At 33.4% G+C, this 20,764-nt stretch overlaps 1 protein-coding gene across 2 annotated transcripts in view; it reads left to right on the plus strand.

Annotated features, from left to right (window-relative positions):
• EYS (eyes shut homolog) overlaps nucleotides 1–20,764 on the plus strand; it is a 2,056,951-nt gene that overhangs the window by 766,692 nt on the left and 1,269,495 nt on the right. For both annotated transcript variants that reach the window (XM_032154320.2, XM_032154329.2), the window contains exon 15: nucleotides 4,908–5,029. In XM_032154320.2, the coding sequence (XP_032010211.1) occupies nucleotides 4,908–5,029 (122 nt within the window). The remainder of the gene's footprint in view (nucleotides 1–4,907; nucleotides 5,030–20,764) is intronic.

The raw sequence follows: 20,764 nt of genomic DNA on the forward strand, positions 1-20,764 counted from the left end.
CTTTGTCAGATGAGTAGTTGCAAAAATTTTCTCCCATTCTGTAGGTTGCCTGTTCACTCTGTTGGTAGTTTCTTTTGCTGTGCAGAAGCTCTTTAATTTAATTAGATCCCATTTGTTAATTTTGGCTTTTGTTGCCATTGCTTTTGGTGTTTTAGACGTGAACTCCTTGCCCATGCCTATGTCCTGAATGGTATTGCCTAGGTTTTCTTCTAGGGTTTTTATAGTTTTAGGTCTAACATTTAAGTCTTTAATCCATCTTGAATTAATTTTTGTATAAGGTGTAAGGAAGCCATCCAGTTTCAGCTTTCTACATATGGCTAGCCAGTTTTCCCAGCACCATTTATTAAATAGGGGATCCTTTTCCCATTGCTTGTTTTTGTCAGGTTTGTCAAAGATCAGATGGTTGTAGATATGCGGCATTATTTCTGAGGGTTCTGTTCTGTTCCATTGGTCTATATCTCTGTTTTGGTAGCAGTACCATGCTATTTTGGTTACTGTAGCCTTGTAGTATAGTTTGAAGTTAGGTAGCGTGATGCCTCCAGCTTTGTTCTTTTGGCTTAGGGATTGACTTGGTGATGTGGGCTCTTTTTTGGTTCCATATGAACTTTAAAGTAGTTTTTTCCAATTCTGTGAAGAAAGTCATTGGTAGCTTGATGGGGATGGGATTGAATCTATAAATTACCTTGGGCAGTATGGCCATTTTCACAATATTGATTCTTCCTACCCATGAGCATGGAATGTTCTTCCATTTGTTTGTATCCTCTTTTATTTCATTGAGCAGTGGTTTGTAGTTCTCCTTGAAGAGGTCCTTCACATCCCTTCTCATTCTTACACACCAATAACAGACAAACAGAGAGCCAAATCATGAGTGAATTCCCATTCACAATTGCTTCAAAGAGAATAAAATACCTAGGAATCCAACTTACAATTGACTTTTATTTAATCAAACGTGGTTGTCCTAGATTGGCTGCCCTAATTAGATGGGCCTTTAAGAAAACAAGAGGTAACAACAGCGATTCTCCTGTTGTCCTTAAAAAAACAAACTGGCATGCTGTGAGAGGAGGAGGCCATGTGTCAAGGACCTGTGAATACCTTCTAAATGCTGAGAGTAGTCCTTACCTGGTAGCTAGCAAGAAAATGAGACCTAAGTCCTAGAGGCAGAATGAAATGAATTCTGCTGCAATCATTGAATTTGGAAGATAACTCCATTTCCTAGGTGAGATCACATCACAGTCAATACCTTGATTTCAGCATGGTGAGACCAAAAGCAAAGGATTTAGATGACTGATACTTGCACACTGACTCACTGAAACTGTGAGACAGTACATTTATGTTGTTTTAAGGCATGAAATTTGTAGTAATTTTTTAGGCAGTAAGAGAAAAATAATATACTAGATGTCTAGAGATTTAATAAACATCAGAGATATTGTTCAAAGATAATCTCTCTAACTTGAAAATTCATGTTCACAATTATGCTATCCATCTTACTTTAGTACATCGGTTACTGATAACAAAAATTTGAAATATCTGGCTGTTGATCTGAAAAAGTGAACTACACCTTTTTATGCATTTACAACTGTCAAACTTGACAGCTTTGTCTTTATTTTTTTCTCACTGGCTGCAGAGTCCAATATTGTAGACCTGTGTTTTTATCATTTTCTGTCTTTCCTGTCTCATGCATGTTTTCAAACTACTGTTTTATCTAAGTTTGGTAGGAAGAGTAATGTCTACTTTGTAGTGAGTAGTTAAAAAATGATAAGATTCTAATTTAATAAATCATGCAAACCTTTACTCCTTTGGTAAATACATTTTAATAATACTTTCCTCTTCCATCAAAATTGGCTCAAAATGTGCTTTTAAAAATAGTATTTTACTTTAATATGTGGCCACTGTATTGACCAATGCAAATTTAAATAACAGTTATTTTGAATTACTGGAATCAATTATTCAATGTTGAATGAGAAACTGCTTTGCAGCAAGAATGTCCAAATTCAGGAAAATGCTTTTGAATCAAGTAAGATACTGATGAATAAAAATTCTCAAACTCTGGGTTATTTTTAGTTGCTGTGCACTTTTGTTCTCTTCATCATTTACATTTTTAAATTTTAATTTTTAAATTATATTTTCTTCATCCTTTTATGTTTTCTTTTTGTACATAGTTCATCATATCTGGAATTCACTGCTGTAGTACCTGATACTTTAATGATAATGATACCCCGAAATTGATAATTTCCTTCTAATTATCAAGTTATTGAAAATACCAATAGTTATTAGCTTTTAAGAAATATATGAATTTAATAGGAAAAATTGATTCACTTTTTGACTCACTAAATTTGTTTCAAAATATTATTGAGGCATCAAAATAAAAATCAGTGGTGTGCTTATGCTTTTGTCTTTACATAAATAATTTATACCCCATAATATGAGGAATTTCAGAACACAACGAATGAGCATGTCCTGAAGATTTTATGCATATGCCATTTATGCTACGGAGTGGGATGATTTTCTCCCATTCACCACAGCTGATGTTGTCTTGCCTATTGTGGAATTGCTTTCATTTTAAATAGCACATTCATAAAACAAAATATAATCATTATATTCAATTTTTATGTAAGTCCTCTTTTAATGTTTACAAAAAAAAAAGAAAAAATAAGCCAAATGCAACCAATGAAAACTGTAAATGCTACCACATTCATGGAGGAAGTTAACAATGTAGGGAGCATGGTATGTGAAAAAAAAAAATCTGCTAAAATCCAGCAAAACTTGAGTACTCTTTTTTTTTATTATTATACTTTAGGTTTTAGGGTACACGTGCACAATGTGCAGGTTTGTTACATATGTATCCATGTGCCATGTTGGTTTGCTGCACCCATTAACTCGTCATTTAACATTAGGTATATCTCCTAATGCTGTCCCTCCCCCCTCCCCCCACCCCACAACAATCCCTGGAGTGTGATGTTCCCCTTCCTGTGTCCATGAGTTCTCATTGTTCAATTCCCACCTATGAGTGAGAACATGCGGTGTTTGGTTTTTTGTCCTTGTGATAGTTTACTGAGAATGATGATTTCCAGTTTCATCCATCTCCCTACAAAGGACATGAGCTCATCATTTTTATGGCTGCATAGTATTCCATGGTGTATATGTGCCACATTTTCTTAATCCAGTCTATCATTGTTGGACATTTGGGTTGTTTCCAAGTCTTTGCTATTGTGGATAGTGCTGCAATATACGTGTGCATGTGTCTTTATAGCAGCATGATTTATAGTCCTTTGGGTATATACCCAGTAATGTACTCTTAAAGATTATTCTGAGTGGAGAACAGTATATGTGTCAGGAATAAAGCACAATGTTGATAAGGTGGCTCTCATTCTTGTGCTTTTAAGCTAGTTATTAATACCTAGCATGGAAAACCAATTGGCCCTGTTCAACCAAAGCACAGTACTGAGTAGAACTTCTTATACATTTAAACTGTTGTAACCTAAATGCACATACATGGGTCATGAATTTATTTTTCTTCTGGTTATCATGTTTCACTGTTACATTTGTAAAAAAAATTTGCTGTCCAAATGTACCAAAGTGATAAAGGATCATTTTGAATTTTGTTTTGGCTACTAACTTCAACCTTTACATTATTGGTCATATCATGTGTGTTCTTTTCTGTTTATTTAATCAACATTAATTAAACATAGACAGGGTGCTAGATCTGTACAGGATGTCGAGATGTATTAAACTAAGATGCGTTCTGTAATCTCAGGGTTCCTACTCATCACATTGTGCTTATAAGTATATAGACTTCTTAACTCTATCCACAAATGGAGAAACTGGGCTGGCATTAGCTAACTCAACTCTCAACTCTGTTCAGTAGAAATTAAATGATATCTCTGTTTATGTTTTAACTTTTCTAGTAGCCACTACAAAAAGTAAACGGAAACAAATGAAATTAATTGAAATCTTATGTTTCATTTAACTCTTTATATCAAAATTATTTCCATTTCAACCAAAAGTAAATAATAAAAAATTTTAGTGAGATACTTGGCATTCCTTTTTTAATACTAACTTTTCAAAATTCAATGTGTATTTTATATTTATAGCACATCTTCATTGGTACTAGCCATGTTTCAATATTTTATAGACACGTGTCTACTGTATTGAAAAGTGCAGATTTAAATAACAGTTAACATTGATTTTACCATTTTTATAATGCTATATCTAGATTCTCTACAGACAAAAGCCCAAAATCTAATTTTGACACGAGCTCTATTCTTCAAAAATATTTTTCATATAGAAAGTATTTTCACAGAGTAATTTAAAGTGTTTCTTTTGTTTGTTTGTTTGCCCAATACTAGGAAAGCAAAATTTTACCTCTAGTATTTTGAATTACATTGTCTTAGGGCAACTCTCTGTTTCAGAAAAACCCCATTAAAAGTTTTACGATTTTAATTGACCAAAAGTTCTGTTAATTTATTTTAAATATTTATCTGTAACAATAAATCTGTCAAATGTTTCCTTATAGTTATGTTTTTAACTTGTGAGCTAGTTGCTGAGTTGTTTAATTAGTTATTTAGTTATACTCCATCATCTACCATCATATGACTAACATGCTATTTTTCTTTTAAAACATTTAACAAAGATGATAATTCTACATTGTGAGCATAATGCATAAATCTTTAATACCTTCTATAGAATCTATTGACTTACTACAAAACTTTATTTAATTAGATACTAAATAATACGGTTCACACGGTTTTAAAAATGTGGTAAAAGTCATTTGGGGGGAGTATTGGTGTTCTATAAAACTAAAAAAATTATAAATTGACAGAGATATCAAAATAGCCCAGAGTAATATCTGTATTTTAGGCTTAATTGTAAGAAATAGCCTAAAAATGTATAATTTCATATTCTCTTAGAGCTACCAGTGTGTGTGCCTATCTGGTTGGGAAGAAAATTTTTGTGAACAAGAATCCAATGAGTGTAAAATGAATCCTTGCGAGAATAATTCCACCTGTACTGACCTCTACAAAAGCTATCGGTGAGTAACATATTTTTAGTTTTCTTCATGAAATTACTTGGAGTGATCAGTGTCCGTGGGATACATCCAGACATTATTTTCACTTTAGATACATTTAATTAAAATAACCATCTGGAGATGAAGAGCCATTTACTGACAAGATAGTGTCACAATCATTTGAAATTTGAAAATACTGAAGGCCAGATGTCAACAAAGTACAAACAGATTTGAACTTGAAAATGCAATGTTCCGATATGGTAAATGATACAGATGCATCTACTTCTTCAAAACATGTTTTTGCCATCTTAACGTCGTTTTGGACCTTTCCGTGCAGTATGAGAACTGCCACACGATGACAAGAAAGGAATGAGTCCACTAAATTCAAACTTCCAATTTTTTACTTACAGATTATTGTGAGTTTGGATTATTTTAGTAAAATTTTTAATATATTTTGTAATATAAATTATCCACACATTCCATTAATTCAATTGTATTAATTAATTCTTAGATGAAAATTCTGAAGAAACTCTAAATAAAAATTCTGAGTAGGTGTTTATGTATTATGCCCACCTTTTAATGGAGTTGTTTTTTGCTTGTTGAATAAGTTCCTTATAGATTCAGCGTATCACACCTTTGTTGGATGCATAAATTGTGACTATTTTTCCCATTCTGTCAGTTGTCTTTTTACTCTGTTGATCGTTTCCTTTGCTATGCAGAAGCTCTTTAGCTTAATCTACTTGTCAGTTTTTGGTTTTGTTGCAATTGTTTTGTGGACTCACTCATAAATTATTTATCAATGCTGATGTCCAGAATGGTGTTTTCCAGGTTTTCTTCTAACATTCTTATAGTCAGAGGTCTTATATTTATATATTTAGTCCATCCTGTTTTTTTTTTTTTTTTTTTTTTTTTTTTATATAGTAAAAGGTAAGGGTCTAGTTTCAGTCCTCTGCATATGGATAGCCAGTTTTCCCAGCACCCTTTATTGAATAGAGGGTCCTTCCCTCATTGCTTATTTTTGTTGATTTGTCAAGTATGAGACAGCTGTATGTTGCTTTATTTCTGGTTTTGCTATTCTGTTCCACTGATCTGTGTCTGTTTTTGTTGTTGTTTTACCAGTGCAATGCTGCCATGCTGTTTTTGGTTACTGTAGACTTACAGTATAGTTTGAAGTCAGGTAACATGATGCCTCCATCTTTTTTTATTTCCTCTCTAAGATTGCTTTAGTTATTCAACCTCTTTTTTCATTCTACATACATTTTAGTATAGTTTTTCTCTAATTCTGTGAAAAATGACATTCGTGGGTTGACAGGTTGAATCTGTGCATTGCTTTGGGCATTATGGCCATTTTAATGATATGGATTCTTCCAAGCCATGAACACAGGATATTTTTTCATTTGTTTGTGTCATTACTGATTACTTTTAGCAATGTTTTGTAGTTCTCCTTGTACAGCTCTTTCACATCCTTGGTTGGATGTATTCCTTGCATTTTTGTTTGTTTTTGGGTTTTGGTGTGTGTGCTGTTGTAAATGGGATTGCATATTGTAAATGGATTCTTGATTTGGCTCTCAGCTTGAATGTTATTGGTGCATAGAAATGTTACTGATTTGTATACATCGATTTTGTGTCCTGAAACTTGACCAAATTTTTTATCAGTTCCAGGAGCCTTTTGGTGGAGTCTTCAGCATCTTCTAGGTGTAGAATCATACCATCAGTAAGGAGAGATAGTTTGACTTATTCTGTTTCTTTTTAGATACCTTTTATTTATTTCTCTTGCCCGATAGCTCTGGCTCGGACTTCCGGTACTGTGTTGAGTAGAAGTTGTGAGGCTGGGCTTGTTCCAGTCCTCCAGGGGAATGCTTGTAGACTTTGCCCATTTAATATGATGTTGTCTGTGGGTTTACCATAGATGGCTCTTATTATTTTGAGATATGTTTCTTAGATACCTAGTCTATTTAGGATTTTTAACATGATGTTGAATTTCATAGCAGAATTTTTCACTTCTATTGGGATCATCATGTGTTTTTTTGTTTTTAATTCTGTTTATGCGGTGAATCACATTTATTGATTTGTGTATGTCGAAACAGTTGCATCCCAGGAATGAAACTTAGTTGGAGAATTAACTTTTTGATGTGCTGCCATATTTGGTTTCCTAGTATTTTGTTGAGGATTTTTACATCTAGGGTCGTAAGGTGCATTGGCCTGTAGTTTTCTTTTTGTGTTGTATCTTTTCCAGGTTTTGGTAGCTGGATAATACTGGTTCATGGAGTGAGTTAGGGAGAAGTTCCTTCGACTTCATTTTTTTTTTTTTTTGGAATAGTTACAGTAGAATGGGTACCAGCTTTTCTTTTTACATCTAGTAAAATTTGGCGTGAATCCATCTGGTCTGGGGCTTTATTTTCTTGGTAGGTTGTTTTTTTTAAATTATTGATTCAATTTCAAAACTTGGTGTTTTCAGGATTTCAATTTTTTTCTCATTCAATCTTGGGAGGTTGTGTGTTACCAGGTATTTACCCATTTCCTTTAGATTTTCTAGTTTATGTGTATGGAGGTGTTCATAAGGGTCTCTCAGAATCATTCTACTTCTGTGGGATCAGTTGTAATGTCACCTTTGTCATCTCTGATTGTACTTATTTGGATCTTCTGTCGTTTTTTCTTTGTTAATGTAGACAGTGGTTTACCAATCTTGTTTATGCTTTCAAAAAACCAACTTCTGGTTAAATTGATTATTTCCCTGGATTTGGGGGTCTTAATTTTGTTCAGTTCTGCTCTGATTTTAGTTCTTTTCTTTTGCTAAGTTTGGAATTAGTTTGCTCATGTTTCTGGTTTTCCAAGTATGATGTTAGACCGTTAGTTTGATATCTTTCTGACATTTTGAGATACACATTTAACAAGTGCCCCATAAACGTATGAAAAAAATGCTCAACATCATTAATCAGAGAAATCCAAATCAAAACCACAGTGAGACAACATCTCACACACATCAGCACTGTTATTATTAAAAAGTTAAAAAACCAACAGATGCTGGTGAGGCAATGGAGAAAAGAGAATGTTTAAACACTGTTGTTGGGAATATAAATTAGTTCAGCTACTGTGGAAAGCAGTTTAGAGATTTCTCAAAAACAACACAGAGCTACCATTTTACCCACAAATCCCATTACTGGGCATATATCCAAAAGTAAATAAATCATTCTACTAAAAAGATACATGCACTCATGTAGTCATCTCAGCGCTACTCACCATAGCAAAGACATAGAACTAACCTGGGTTCCCATCAATGTGGGATTGCATAAAGAAAATGTGGTTCATATATACACCATGGACTACTATGCAGCCATAAAGAAGAACAAAGTCATGTTCTTTGCAGCAACATGGATGTAGCTTGAGGCAATTATCCTAGGTGAATTAATATAGAAAGAGAAAACCAAATATTGTATGTTCTCAGTTATAAGTGGAAGCTAAACACTGGGTACTCGTGGACATAAAGATGGCAGTAATAAACACTGGAGAATTCTAGAGTGGGAAGGGAAGGAGGTAAGTATGGGTTTAAAAACTGACTGTTGGGTACTATGTTCACGACCTGGGTGATGGGATCATTTGTACCCCAAACTCCAGCATCATGCAATATATCCATGTAACAGTTGCACATGTACTCCCTAAATCTAAAAGAACACTTGAAGTTATTTTTAAAAAATGATGCATACACATGAAAAAGAAATTCGTAGTACCTATTGCTATTATTCCAAAAGCTTAATAACCACATATATATTTGTAAATATTTTTTTTTTTTGAGGCAGAATCGCACTCTGTTTCCCACGCTAGAGTGCAGTGGCGTGATCTTGGCTCACTGCAACCTCCACCTCCTGGGTTCAAGTGACTCTCCTGCCTTAGTCTCCGAGTAGCTAGGATTGCAGGGGCCTGACACCATGCCTGGCTAATTTTTGTATTCGTAGTAGAGATGGAGTTTCACCATGTTAGCCAGGCTGGTCTCGAACTCCTGATCTCAAGTTACCTGCCCACCTCGGCCTCCCAAAGTGCCCAGATTATAGGCGTGAGCCACCATGCCCGGCCCTTGGTAAATAATTTTTAATCCTAGATTTGTTTGGTATACATTGTATCTCTTATGTAAATGCATAATCAAGTATATCATAACTAAATCCTTTTCTTGTTCAGAAGCAGGTGAATTGCATACAAATACTCTCAGATGATTATTTTCCAAAGGAAAATGTTAAAATTATTTCAGAATGTCCTCCAAAATAAATCATACATTCTCTTTTGCCTTGTGATTAAGGTTGAGAATTCTGGATTATCTCATGCCTCTAAAACTTTTCACAAATGTTTCTAATTTTTTGGTGATTAAAGTGGGTTATAAGGTGCAGACTGTTGAACAGTAGGCAGTTTGCTTTATTAAATTGAATTCCACAATAGCTGGCAATAATAGCATAGATACTATGTGATAAAAAGAAAGATAAATAAATAATTTTGGTAACATAGGAAAACTCACAATGCCGATAGTTAGGATTAGTTAAAGATATATAAAAAGACCCAGAGACATTTTTTGTGACATTAGCAATTATTTAGTTGATGTATGAACACAAATTGATATTAATGACCTTTCCATCTGTATATTAGGAGAAATAATAAACTTTTTATGAACTAAAAAGATAATATTCATAGTTATCTATGCTTTATTTTTCTTACATCAATTAATTATAACCTATAATATGTACTGTAAATTTTCTAGTATTTCTTTCATTGAGACTCTGATATATCCTTTTTTTAGCATTTAGCTCTTCCTATAATTTCTTAAGATAACTTGTATATGCATTTGTGTATGTGTGCATTGTTGCTGTTGGCAGTCACCAGACATATACCACTGGGAACACACCTAGGGTTGCAGAAGTTGGGTTTATAACTCTTTACAACAATGGAGAAAACATCATGTAGATCCACAGGGATATCTAAATAAAAGGATGTTAGAAAGGACTTACAGACTTGAGCTTGTTACATGTATTTTAGGGGATGGTTTCAAAGAGTGGGTCTTTGCTCTGGATAAGTTGTCAAGAAGTGAGCAGAATTTTATTACTAGGTTTATGATAAGTCTTACCTAGGAGGATGGAGGAAAAGACAAGAAAGAGGTGAAAGCCAATGTTTTCAAAAGAGGCAGCAATTACTTACATTAGCCATGACAGGGGATTGTTTTGTTAGTCTTTTGGTCTGGGTGATGTTCCTGGTTTTGTCTCTATTTAATATGCGTATAAGTTAGTCTAGTTTTTGTGATCTTTTATTTGCATAGAGTAGCCATGTCTGATACTGATGTTCTATGAAATTGTTGAAATGTTCTTCAGAAGAACACTTACACCTAGCTCTAAACCTGCTTTATAGTATATGGCTAGCTCCTGAAAATCCTGGCTATCATAAGCTACTTTGCTCCTTCCCAAAACAATGTCTTATACGTATGAGTTAAATATACGTGTGTGTGTGTGTGTGTGTGTGTGTGCATGAAATACATCACTTATGTTTGTCCACCTATTTGTTCAAAATATTCTTATATATCCAAACAAAATGAGAGGACCCAAATATTAATTTAATGTCCAACATGGTATTAATTTTATTTAAATAAAAGTATTGCATTTGATATAGAAGTCTTAAAGATTGAAAACAAAATAAACAACATCTACAAGGCTTAATTCAAAATACTTTAATATTTATGATACATAATCAGTCTTTCTAGAGAACTCTGACATGGCTTATTGTGAACTCCTAGTGATTTAAATGTATAAATGTTTCAGGAGATTTTGTCACCTAAATTAAGACAAACTCTTAGTCGTTTCATCATTCCTAAGATTTTTGATATATTATTTGCTTTATTTATTTTCATATTTCAGATATTTGTCACATTTTATCTGGATATAAAATTTAAAGTTTAGCTGAATCAGATTTTCTGAATGTGTTTCTTCTTTGTGATTATAAAGATAATGTATTAATATCAACATTATATTCATATTGGCTTTTCTAGATTGTAAAGAGAAAAGAGCAGTCACTAAATATGCTATATTAATGAGATGAGAATAATGTGTATATTCCATATGTTACATACTAATAGCATGACTTACTTACCTAGTAAGTATTTATATATAAATAGCGTGACTTTCCTTACCTAGTTATCTTTCTAAATAATAATTTTATTAAGACATAATTAACATACCGTACAATTCACCTTTTTAAGTGTACAATTCAGTACAATAGTCCCCCTTTACTATTCCAAGGGAGATATGTTCCAAGATCCCCAGTGGATGTCTGAAAATCAAAGATAGCACCGAACTGTATACAGGGTTACACATATCCCCTAACTTACAATAGGGTTATTTTTCTGATAAACCCATTGTAAATTGAAAAAAAAATGTAAGTCAGAAATGTTCTTATAAGTATTTAATATGCTTGCTGAATATCATAGCCTATCCTAGCCTCCTTTAAACATGCTCAGAGCCTACATTAACTTACAGTGGAGAAAAACACAAATCCTATTTTATAATAAATTATTGAATATCTCATGTAATTTATTGAATACTCCACTGAAAGCAAAATAACATAGTGGTCGTAATGGTACTTGAAGCATAGTTTCTACTTAATGTAAATTGCTTTTATCCCATTGTAAAGACAAAACATGTCAAACCAGTTGGGGACCATCTATATATAAATTATGTATTTTTCTGTATATAACTATGGTGAAGTTTAAATATAAGTTAGGCACATTAAGAGATTAACAACAATAACTACTAATTAAATAGAAAAATCATAACATACTGTAATAAAACTGTGTCAATGTGGTCTCTCTCGCTCTCTCAAAATATCTTATTATAGTATATTCACCTATTTTTAGATCATGGTTGACTGCTGGTAACTGAAACCAGAAAGCAACACCACGGAAAAGGAGAGAACTACTATAGATTTAGTAGCTTCATAGAGAAGTACAACGATCACCACTATCTAATGTTAGAATACTTTTATTATTCCAGAGGAACTCATACCATTACCATAGCCTCTCCCCATTTCCTTCTTCCCCTTTGAAATTCCTAATCGACTTTCTATCTGTAGGATTTGTCTGTTCTGGACATTTCATATAAATGGAATCATGCAATATATGTTTTTTAGTGACAGATTTGTTTGACTTGGCATAATGTTTTCAGGATTTATGTCATAGGAGGTATAAAGACTTTGTTTCTTTTTTATGGCCAGATAACATTACATCATAAAGTTACAGCAAATGTATTTATTTTTCAGCTGATAAACATGTTGATTATTACAACTTTTTGACTATTAAGAGTAATGCTTCTATAAACATGTGCAATATATATCCAGACATATATTTTCAATTATTTTGCATATAAAACTAGAGAAGAATTGCTGGATCATAGAGTAACTCTATGCTTAACTTTTTAGAGGAACTTCCAAACTCTTTTCCAAAGTGAATGTATAATTTTTGCAGTACCACCAGCAGTGTATGAGAGTGTCAGCTTCTCCATATCTTGCCAATATTTGTTGATATTTGTCTTTTTAACCCTTCTAGTGAGTGTGAAGTGGTATTTCAATTGCACACTTGATTTTCATCTCCCTAAGGACTAATAATACACTCAACAGGTGCTTTCTGACCTCGTGTATCTCATTTTTGGGAGAATATCTCCTCATACCATTTGCCCATTTGGGAATGGAATTATGTACCTTTTATTTTAGTTGTAAGAAATTTTATATATTTTGGATACAAGCCACTTATCAAATACAATTGCAAATATTTTCTTCCATTATGTGAGTTGTCTTTTTCTTCATGGTGTCCTTTGAGGCACAAACAATTTTAATTTTGAGGACAACCAATGGACTCATTTTCTTTTGCCACTTTTGCTTTTCATATCATAGCTAAGAAATTGTTGCCTAACTCAGGATTACAATAATTTTATTCCTGTATTTTCTTCTATAAACTTTATATTTTTAGCTGTTATATTGAGACATAATCCATTTTGAGTTAGTTCATTTTTATGTGTGCGGTGTGAGGTAAGGGTCTAGCCTCATTCTTCTACACATGAATATCCACTTGTCTCAGGATAATTTCTTAAAAATACTATTCTTTCCATATTAAATTATCTTGGTACATTTAAAACCAATTAGACAAACGTGTAAGGATTTCTAGACACTCTATTCTATTTACCTTTATTCTAATACCACACCCTCTTATTGTAGCTTTTAGTAAGTTTGAAGTCAGGAAATATGAATCCAACTTATTTTTTTCTTTCATCATCGTTTTGCTAAACTGGGATCCTTGTACTTCCATATGAATTTTAGTATCAGCTTGTTATTTTCTGAAGAAAATGGCATCCATATCTTTAATAGGGATGTTATTGAAACTTCTTTAATTTCTTTCAATAATATTTTATCATTTTCTTTTTTTTATTATACTTTAAGTTTTAGGGTACATGTGCACAACCTGCAGGTTTGTTACATATGTATACATGTGCCATGTTGGTGTGCTGTACCCATTAACTCATCATTTAACATTAGGTATATCTCCTAATGCTATCCCTCCCCCCTCCCCCACTCCACAACAGGCCTGGTGTGTGATGTTCCCCTTCCTGTGTCCATGTGTTCTCATTGTTCAATTCCCACCTATGAGTGAGAACATGTGGTATTTGGTTTTTTTGTCCTTGCGATAGTTTGCTGAGAATGATGGTTTCCAGCTTCATCCATGTCCCTACAAAGGACATGAACTCATCCTTCTTTATGGCTGAAGAGTATTCCATGGTGTATATGTGCCACATTTTCTTAATCCAGTCTATCCTTGCTGGACATTTGGGTTGGTTCCAAGTCTTTGCTATTGTGAACAGTGCCGCAATAAATATACATGTGCATGTGTCTTTATAGCAGCATGATTTATAATCCTTTGGGTATATACCCAGTAATGGGATGGCTGGGTCAAATGGTATTTCTAGTTCTTGATCCCTGAGGAATCGCCACACCGACTTCCACAATGGTTGAACTAGTTTACAGTCCCACCAATAGTATAAAAGTGTTCCTATTTCTCCACATCCTCTCCAGCACCTGTTGTTTCCTGACTTTTTAATGATCATCATTCTAACTGGTGTGAGATGGTATCTCATTGTGGTTTTGATTTGCATTTCTCTGATGGCCAGTGATGATGAGCATTTTTTCATGTGTTTTTTGGCTGCATAAATGTCTTCTTTTGAGAAGTGTCTGTTCATATCCTTCGCCCACTTTTTGATGGGGTTGTTTGTTTTTTTCTTGTAAATTTGTTTGAGTTCATTGTAGATTCTGGATATTAGCCCTTTGTCAGATGAGTAGATTGCAAAAATTTTCTCCCATTCTGTAGGTTGCCTGTTCACTCTGATGGTAGTTTCTTTTGCTGTGCAGAAGCTCTTTAATTTAATTAGATTCCATTTGTCAATTTTGGCTTTTGTTGCCATTGCTTTTGGTGTTTTAGACATGAAGTCCTTGCCCATGCCTATGTCCTGAATGGTATTGCCTAGGTTTTCTTCTAGGGTTTTTATGGTTTTAGGTCTAACATGTAAGTCTTTAATCCATCTTGAATTAATTTTTTATAAGGTGTAAGGAAGGGATCCAGTTTCAGCTTTCTACATATGGCTAGCCAGTTTTCCCAGCACCACTTATTAAATAGGGAATCCTTTCTCCATTTCTTGTTTTGGTCAGGTTTGTCAAAGATCAGATGGTTGTAGATATGCGACATTATTTCTGAGGGCTCTGTTCTGTTCCACTGGTCGATATCTCTGTTTTGGTACCAGTATCATGCTGTTATGGTTACTGTAGCCTTATAATATAGTTTGAAGTCAGGTAGCATGATGCTTCCAGCTTTAAAACCATATAATTATCTCAATGGACGCAGAGAAGGCCTTTGACAAAATTCAACAATGCTTCATGCTAAAAACTCTCAATAAATTAGGAATCTTTGGGACGTATCTCAAAATAATAAGAGCTATCTATGACAAACCCACAGCCAATATCATACTGAACGGGCAAAAACTGGAAGCATTCCCTTTGAAAACTGGCACAAGACAGGGATGCCCTCTCTCACCACTCCTATTCAACATTGTGTTGGAAGTTCTGGCCAGGGCAATCAGGCAGGAGAAGGAAATAAAGGGTACTCAATTAGGAAAAGAGGAAGTCAAATTGTCCCTGTTTGCAGATGACATGGCTGTATATCTAGAAAATCCCATCATCTCAGCCCAAAATCTCCTTAAGCTGATAGGCAACTTTGGCAGTCTCAGGATACAAAATCAATGTGCTAAAATCACGAGCATTCTTATACACCAACAACAGACAAACAGAGAGCCAAATCGTGAGTGAACTCCCATTCACAATTGCTTCAAAGAGAATAAAATACCTAGGAATCCAACTTACAAGGGACATGAAGGACCTCTTCAAGGAGAACTACAAACCACTGCTCAATGAAATAAAAGAGGATACAAACATATGGAAGAACATTCCATGCTCATGGGTAGGAAGAATCAATATCATGAAAATGGCCATACTGCCCAAGGTAATCTATAGATTCAATGCCATCCCCATCAAGCTACAAATGATTTCCTTCACAGAATTGGAAAAAAACTACTTTAAAGTTCATATAGAAGCAAAAAAGTGCCCGCATTTCCAAGTCAATCCTAAGCCAAAAGAACAAAGTATTTTATCGTTTTCAATATATACTTGTACCTCTTAGAATCTGTTCTTAAGAATTTGAATCTTTTTATGTTATTAGAAATGGAATTGTCTTAATGCCATTTTCAGATTGTTCTTTGCTAGTGTATAGAAACTCCACTGATTTTTGTATATTGATCATATATTTTTCAACATTAGTAAGCTTATTTATTAGTTATAATAATTTTTGGACAATTCCTTAGGATTTTTAATATCTGATAGTGGAGATAGTTTTGCTCCTACCTTTCCAATGTTGATATGTTTTTTCTGTTTTCTGTTTAATTATCCCAACAACTTCCAGTATGATGTTGAATAGAAATGACAGACTAAATATCCTTGTCTTGTTCCTGAGCTTAAAAGAAAATCAAGCAGTCTTTCACCATAAAGTATGATGTTAACTGTAGATTTTTCATGGGACACTTTACCAGATTTTGGACATTCCCTTCTGTTTCTGGTTTGTTGAGTCTTTTTGTTTTTTTTTTTTTATAAAATATATTGAATGTTTTCAAATGCTATCAATGAAGCTATTTATATGTGTTATTCATCTTATATTCTATTAATATTTCGTATTGCATTCAGTGATTTTCTATTTTAAAACCAACCTTGCAGAACTAATGTATATCCCTATTGGTCATAGTGTATATTTCTTTGTATATGTTGCTGAATTCCATTTGCTAGTACTTGATGAAGGAATTTGGGGTCCGTATTCATAAGGCATATTGATCTGTATTTTTCTTTTTTTGTCATATCTTTGACTGGATTTGGACTGGATAATATTAGCCACATAGAACATGTGAAGAATTTTCCCCTTCTCTTTTGGAACAGTTGAAGAAGGATTGGTGTTCATTATTCTGTAAACATTTGGTAAAGTCACTGGTAAAGCAATCTACTCATGTACTTATTTTGTGGAACACATTTTTATTACTAAATCAATCTCTATGCTTATTGTAAATTTATTGATATGCTATACATTTTTGGGGTTACTTTCAGTGGTTTTGCCTTTCTGTAAAGTTATCTATTTCATTTAGGCTCTATAATTGGTTAGCATATATTTGTTTAGTATTCTCTTTGAATCCTTTTTTATTTTTGGAAGAGTGTAGTATTTTTGGAAGAGTGTAATATTTTCTTCTCTTTCATTTCTGATTCTGATAATCTGGGTCTTCTCTATTTTTTCTTGATCAGTCTAGTTAATGGTTTTTCAATTTTGGAAAGTACCAGTTTTAGATTTCATTGTTTTATTCGATTGCTTTTTTATTCTCTGCTTTATTAGTTTATGCTTTAAATTTTGTTATGTCCTCCTTCCTCTTGCTATGAATTTAGTTTTCAGTCTTGAACACCAATAGCATATAGTTGAACAGTTTTTTCATGAAGCACATTCTGCCATTTTTTGTCTTTTGATTGGAATGTTTACTCAATTTGCATTTACTGTAATTACTGATAAGGTGGAGTTTACTTCTGCTATTTTGCCGTGTGTTTTCTATATATCTTTTTCTCTTTTGCTGGTGCCTTCTTCCATTATTGCCTTACTTTGTGTTAAATAGATATTTTTTTTCTGATATACCACTTCAATACCCTTGTTACATTTATTGTATTATTTAAAAAATTTTAATTGTTGACCTATAGATTATAGGAAACCTCTTAAGATAAAGCAATTACATAGCATTAATAGCAACTTAATTTTAATAATGTGCAAAAATATTGCTCCACCATTCCTCCTCTTTTTGTTACTCCTGTGTTTTATTATTGTGATACAAATTATATCTTAAACATTATAAGCCCATCAACAAACTATTATAATTATGGTTTTATGCTCCATCTTTTAAATCATATAGAAAGAAAAGAGTTATGAACAAAACATATTTATACTGGTTTTAATATTTACTAATATAGTTACCATTACTGGATCTCATTATTTTTATGTGTGAATAATTAAGATTCTATAGTTTCTTTTTATTTTAACCTAAAGGACTATCATTACTATTCTTTATATGTTAGTCTGCTAGTTTTGAATTCTCCCAGTTCTTGTTTATCTAAAAATGTCTTAATTTCTGCTTTAATTTAGAAGGTAGCATTGTGGGATATAGAATTCATGGTTGATAGTCTTTTTCTTTCTTTTAGCACTTCAAATATATCATTCTGCTGCTTTCTCATCTACATGGTGGCTTCTGATGAGAAGCCAATTGTTATTCTTATGAGGATCCTCGTATGTAATAAATCACTTTTTTCTCGATGCTATCACTATTATCTCTTTGTGTTTGACAGTTTGACTATCAGGATTAACTTTCAATCTCTGAATTTATTCTACTTTGAGTTTGATGAGGTTCATGGATGTGTAGATCAACATTTTTTCATAAAATTCAGAAAGTTTTGGTCATTATTTTTTCAAAGCATTTATCTATCCCTTTTCCTTTTGGAACACTCATATGTGAGTAGATCTCTGAGGATCTACTCATTTATTTATTTTTTTCTGATGATCCTCAGAAACAATTATCTTAATAAACTTATCTTTATGTTGACTATTTTTATCTTCTGCCAAATTAAGTCTCTTGTTGTGCTCCATTAGTAATTATTTTATTTTTTCCAATAACTTTTTTTTAAAAATATACTTTAAGTTCTGGGATATATGTACAGAATATGCAGGTTTTTTACATAGGTCTACATGTGCCATACACATGCCATGGTGGTTTACTGCACCCATCAACCCGTAATTTACATTAGGTATTTCTCCTAATGCTATCCCTCCACTATCCCCCCGACCCCCCAACAGGCCCTGGTGTGTGATGTTCCCCTCCCTGTGTGCTCATTGTTGAACTCCCACTTATGAGTGAGAACATGCAGTGTTTGGTTTTCTGTTCCTATGTTGGTTTGCTGAGAATGATGGTTTCCAGGTTCATCCACGTCCCTGCAAAGGACATAAACTCATCCTCTTTTATGGTTGCAGAGTATTTCATGCTGTATATGTGCCACATTTTCCTTATTCATTGATGGACATTTGGGTTGGTTCCAAGTCTTTGCTATTGTGAATAGTGCCGCAATAAATATACGTGTGCATGTGTCTTTATAGCAGCATGATTTATAACCCTTTGGGTATATACCCAGTAATGAGATGGCTGGGTCAAATGGTATTTCTAGTTCTAGATCCCTGAGGAATCACCACGCCGACTTCCACAATGGTTGAACTAGTTTACAGTCCCACCAACAGTGTAAAAGTGTTCCTGTTTCTCCACATCCTCTCCAGCATCTGTTGTTTACTGACTTTTTAATGATTGCCATTCTAACTGGTATGAAATGGTATCTCATTGTGGTTTTGATTTGCATTTCTCTAATGACCAGTAATGATGAACTTTTTTTCATATGTTTGTTGGCCACATAAATGTCTCCTTTTGAAAAGTATCTGTTCACATCCTTCGCCTGCTTTTTGATGAGGTTGTTTGTTTTTCTCTTTTACATTTGTTTTTCAGTTTTTATAATTTCCAACTCTGGAAATTCTATTTGTTTTTTAATTTTTTAATAATTTCTTCCTTTATTTTTATTACTGATTTGGTAAGACATCAATCTCCTACTTTCCTTAATTGATTATATAATAGTTTATATTTCCCTTTGAACAAGTTTACTATAGCTGACTTAATATATTTGTCAAGTAAATCCAATATTCAGGTGTCCTCAAAGCCAGTTTCTATTTACTGGTTTTATTTCTGTGCATGGCCCATACTTTTATTTCTTTGTATGTCTTATAATATTTTCTGGTAATTTGACATTTTAAATAGTATAACTTGGTACATCTGGAAATCAAATCTTGCTCTTTCCTGGTAGCTAGTGTTTTTGTTTTTGTTGTTTCTACTATTTGTCTAGTGTTTCACTGGGATTGTTCTTCACCATGTGTGGCCATTTAAGTCTCTGCTTGATTAACTTAGTGGTCAGCTAAAATGAATAATTTGACAGAGATTTTTCTTAGATTTTTGGAACTAAAACATCTTCCAGCCTTTACTGAAGGACTCTGTGTATGTTGAGACATGTCTTCAATGCTCAGCCAGGCAGTTTACAACTGTACTTTATTCTTTACTTCCTGCTTGTATAGAGCTTCAAGGTTAGTCAGAGATCAGAGATTAGGGCTGTTTATATCTTTCTTAGGCCTGTGTATAGACTTGCATGCTGTGATGTTTTCTAGTTTTCCAGGATTTTTTCTAGCTTTCAAAGACTTCTAGGTACATCTAATTCCCAAGTTATTAAATCTCTAATTATATTGATCAACCTAGAGTTGCCCTCAACTGGAATTATTGCCTCAAACACTGTGATATTAAGCAATTGCCACTGATTATTTTTAACAAATTCCCTAGATATATGGTTTTTGTAAGAGTGAGTTTTTAGTCAGGTCAAATAAAGTCAGTCCCTGAGCATGGAGTTTTTCAGAGTGCTGTCAAACCAATGAAATAGAAACATTCCTTGGGAAGGGTCTTTTGAGTCAGGTGCATACCTGTACTGTCCCCTCCACTGACTCTTAGGTTGCTGGTTTCTCAGCTACCATAATTGCAGTGATGTTGGATTTCAAGTCCATTGAAGAGCTGGGGAGAGAGGGATGGTTTTTTACAGCGACAAAGCTAATTAGGCTTATGAGATTCAATCATTTTTCTTGAATAAACACGGAGATTATTTCAAGCCTTTAGTTCATTTACATAGTTCTGAAACAGCTTATTTCAACTATATTTATCAATGTACAAGTTTCTTTTATGGAAGAGTATTTGTTTGACTAGTTCTTCCTCTGCTATTACAGAAATGATTCTATCAAGTTATATTTTATATTTATCTTATTGGGGAGAGGGAGAATATGGGTTCTACAATCACAGTGTCTGCAGTGTCTGCGTATTAAGTTTGATTCTGTCTCTAAGGGTTGGTGTGAATTGGGATAAGTAAGTTTACATTACATTTCAAGCTTCAGTTTCCTTAGCTAGAAAGTAGAATCAACAATAGTAATGTCTCATAGGGTTATGGTGATAAATAATATTCTGTCCACAAGGATTTAGTTAACTTTTTGATATATAG

Source organism: Hylobates moloch, unplaced genomic scaffold (genome assembly GCF_009828535.3).
Source record: "Hylobates moloch isolate HMO894 unplaced genomic scaffold, HMol_V3 SCAFFOLD_2, whole genome shotgun sequence".
Classification (NCBI taxonomy): Eukaryota; Metazoa; Chordata; class Mammalia; order Primates; family Hylobatidae; genus Hylobates; species Hylobates moloch.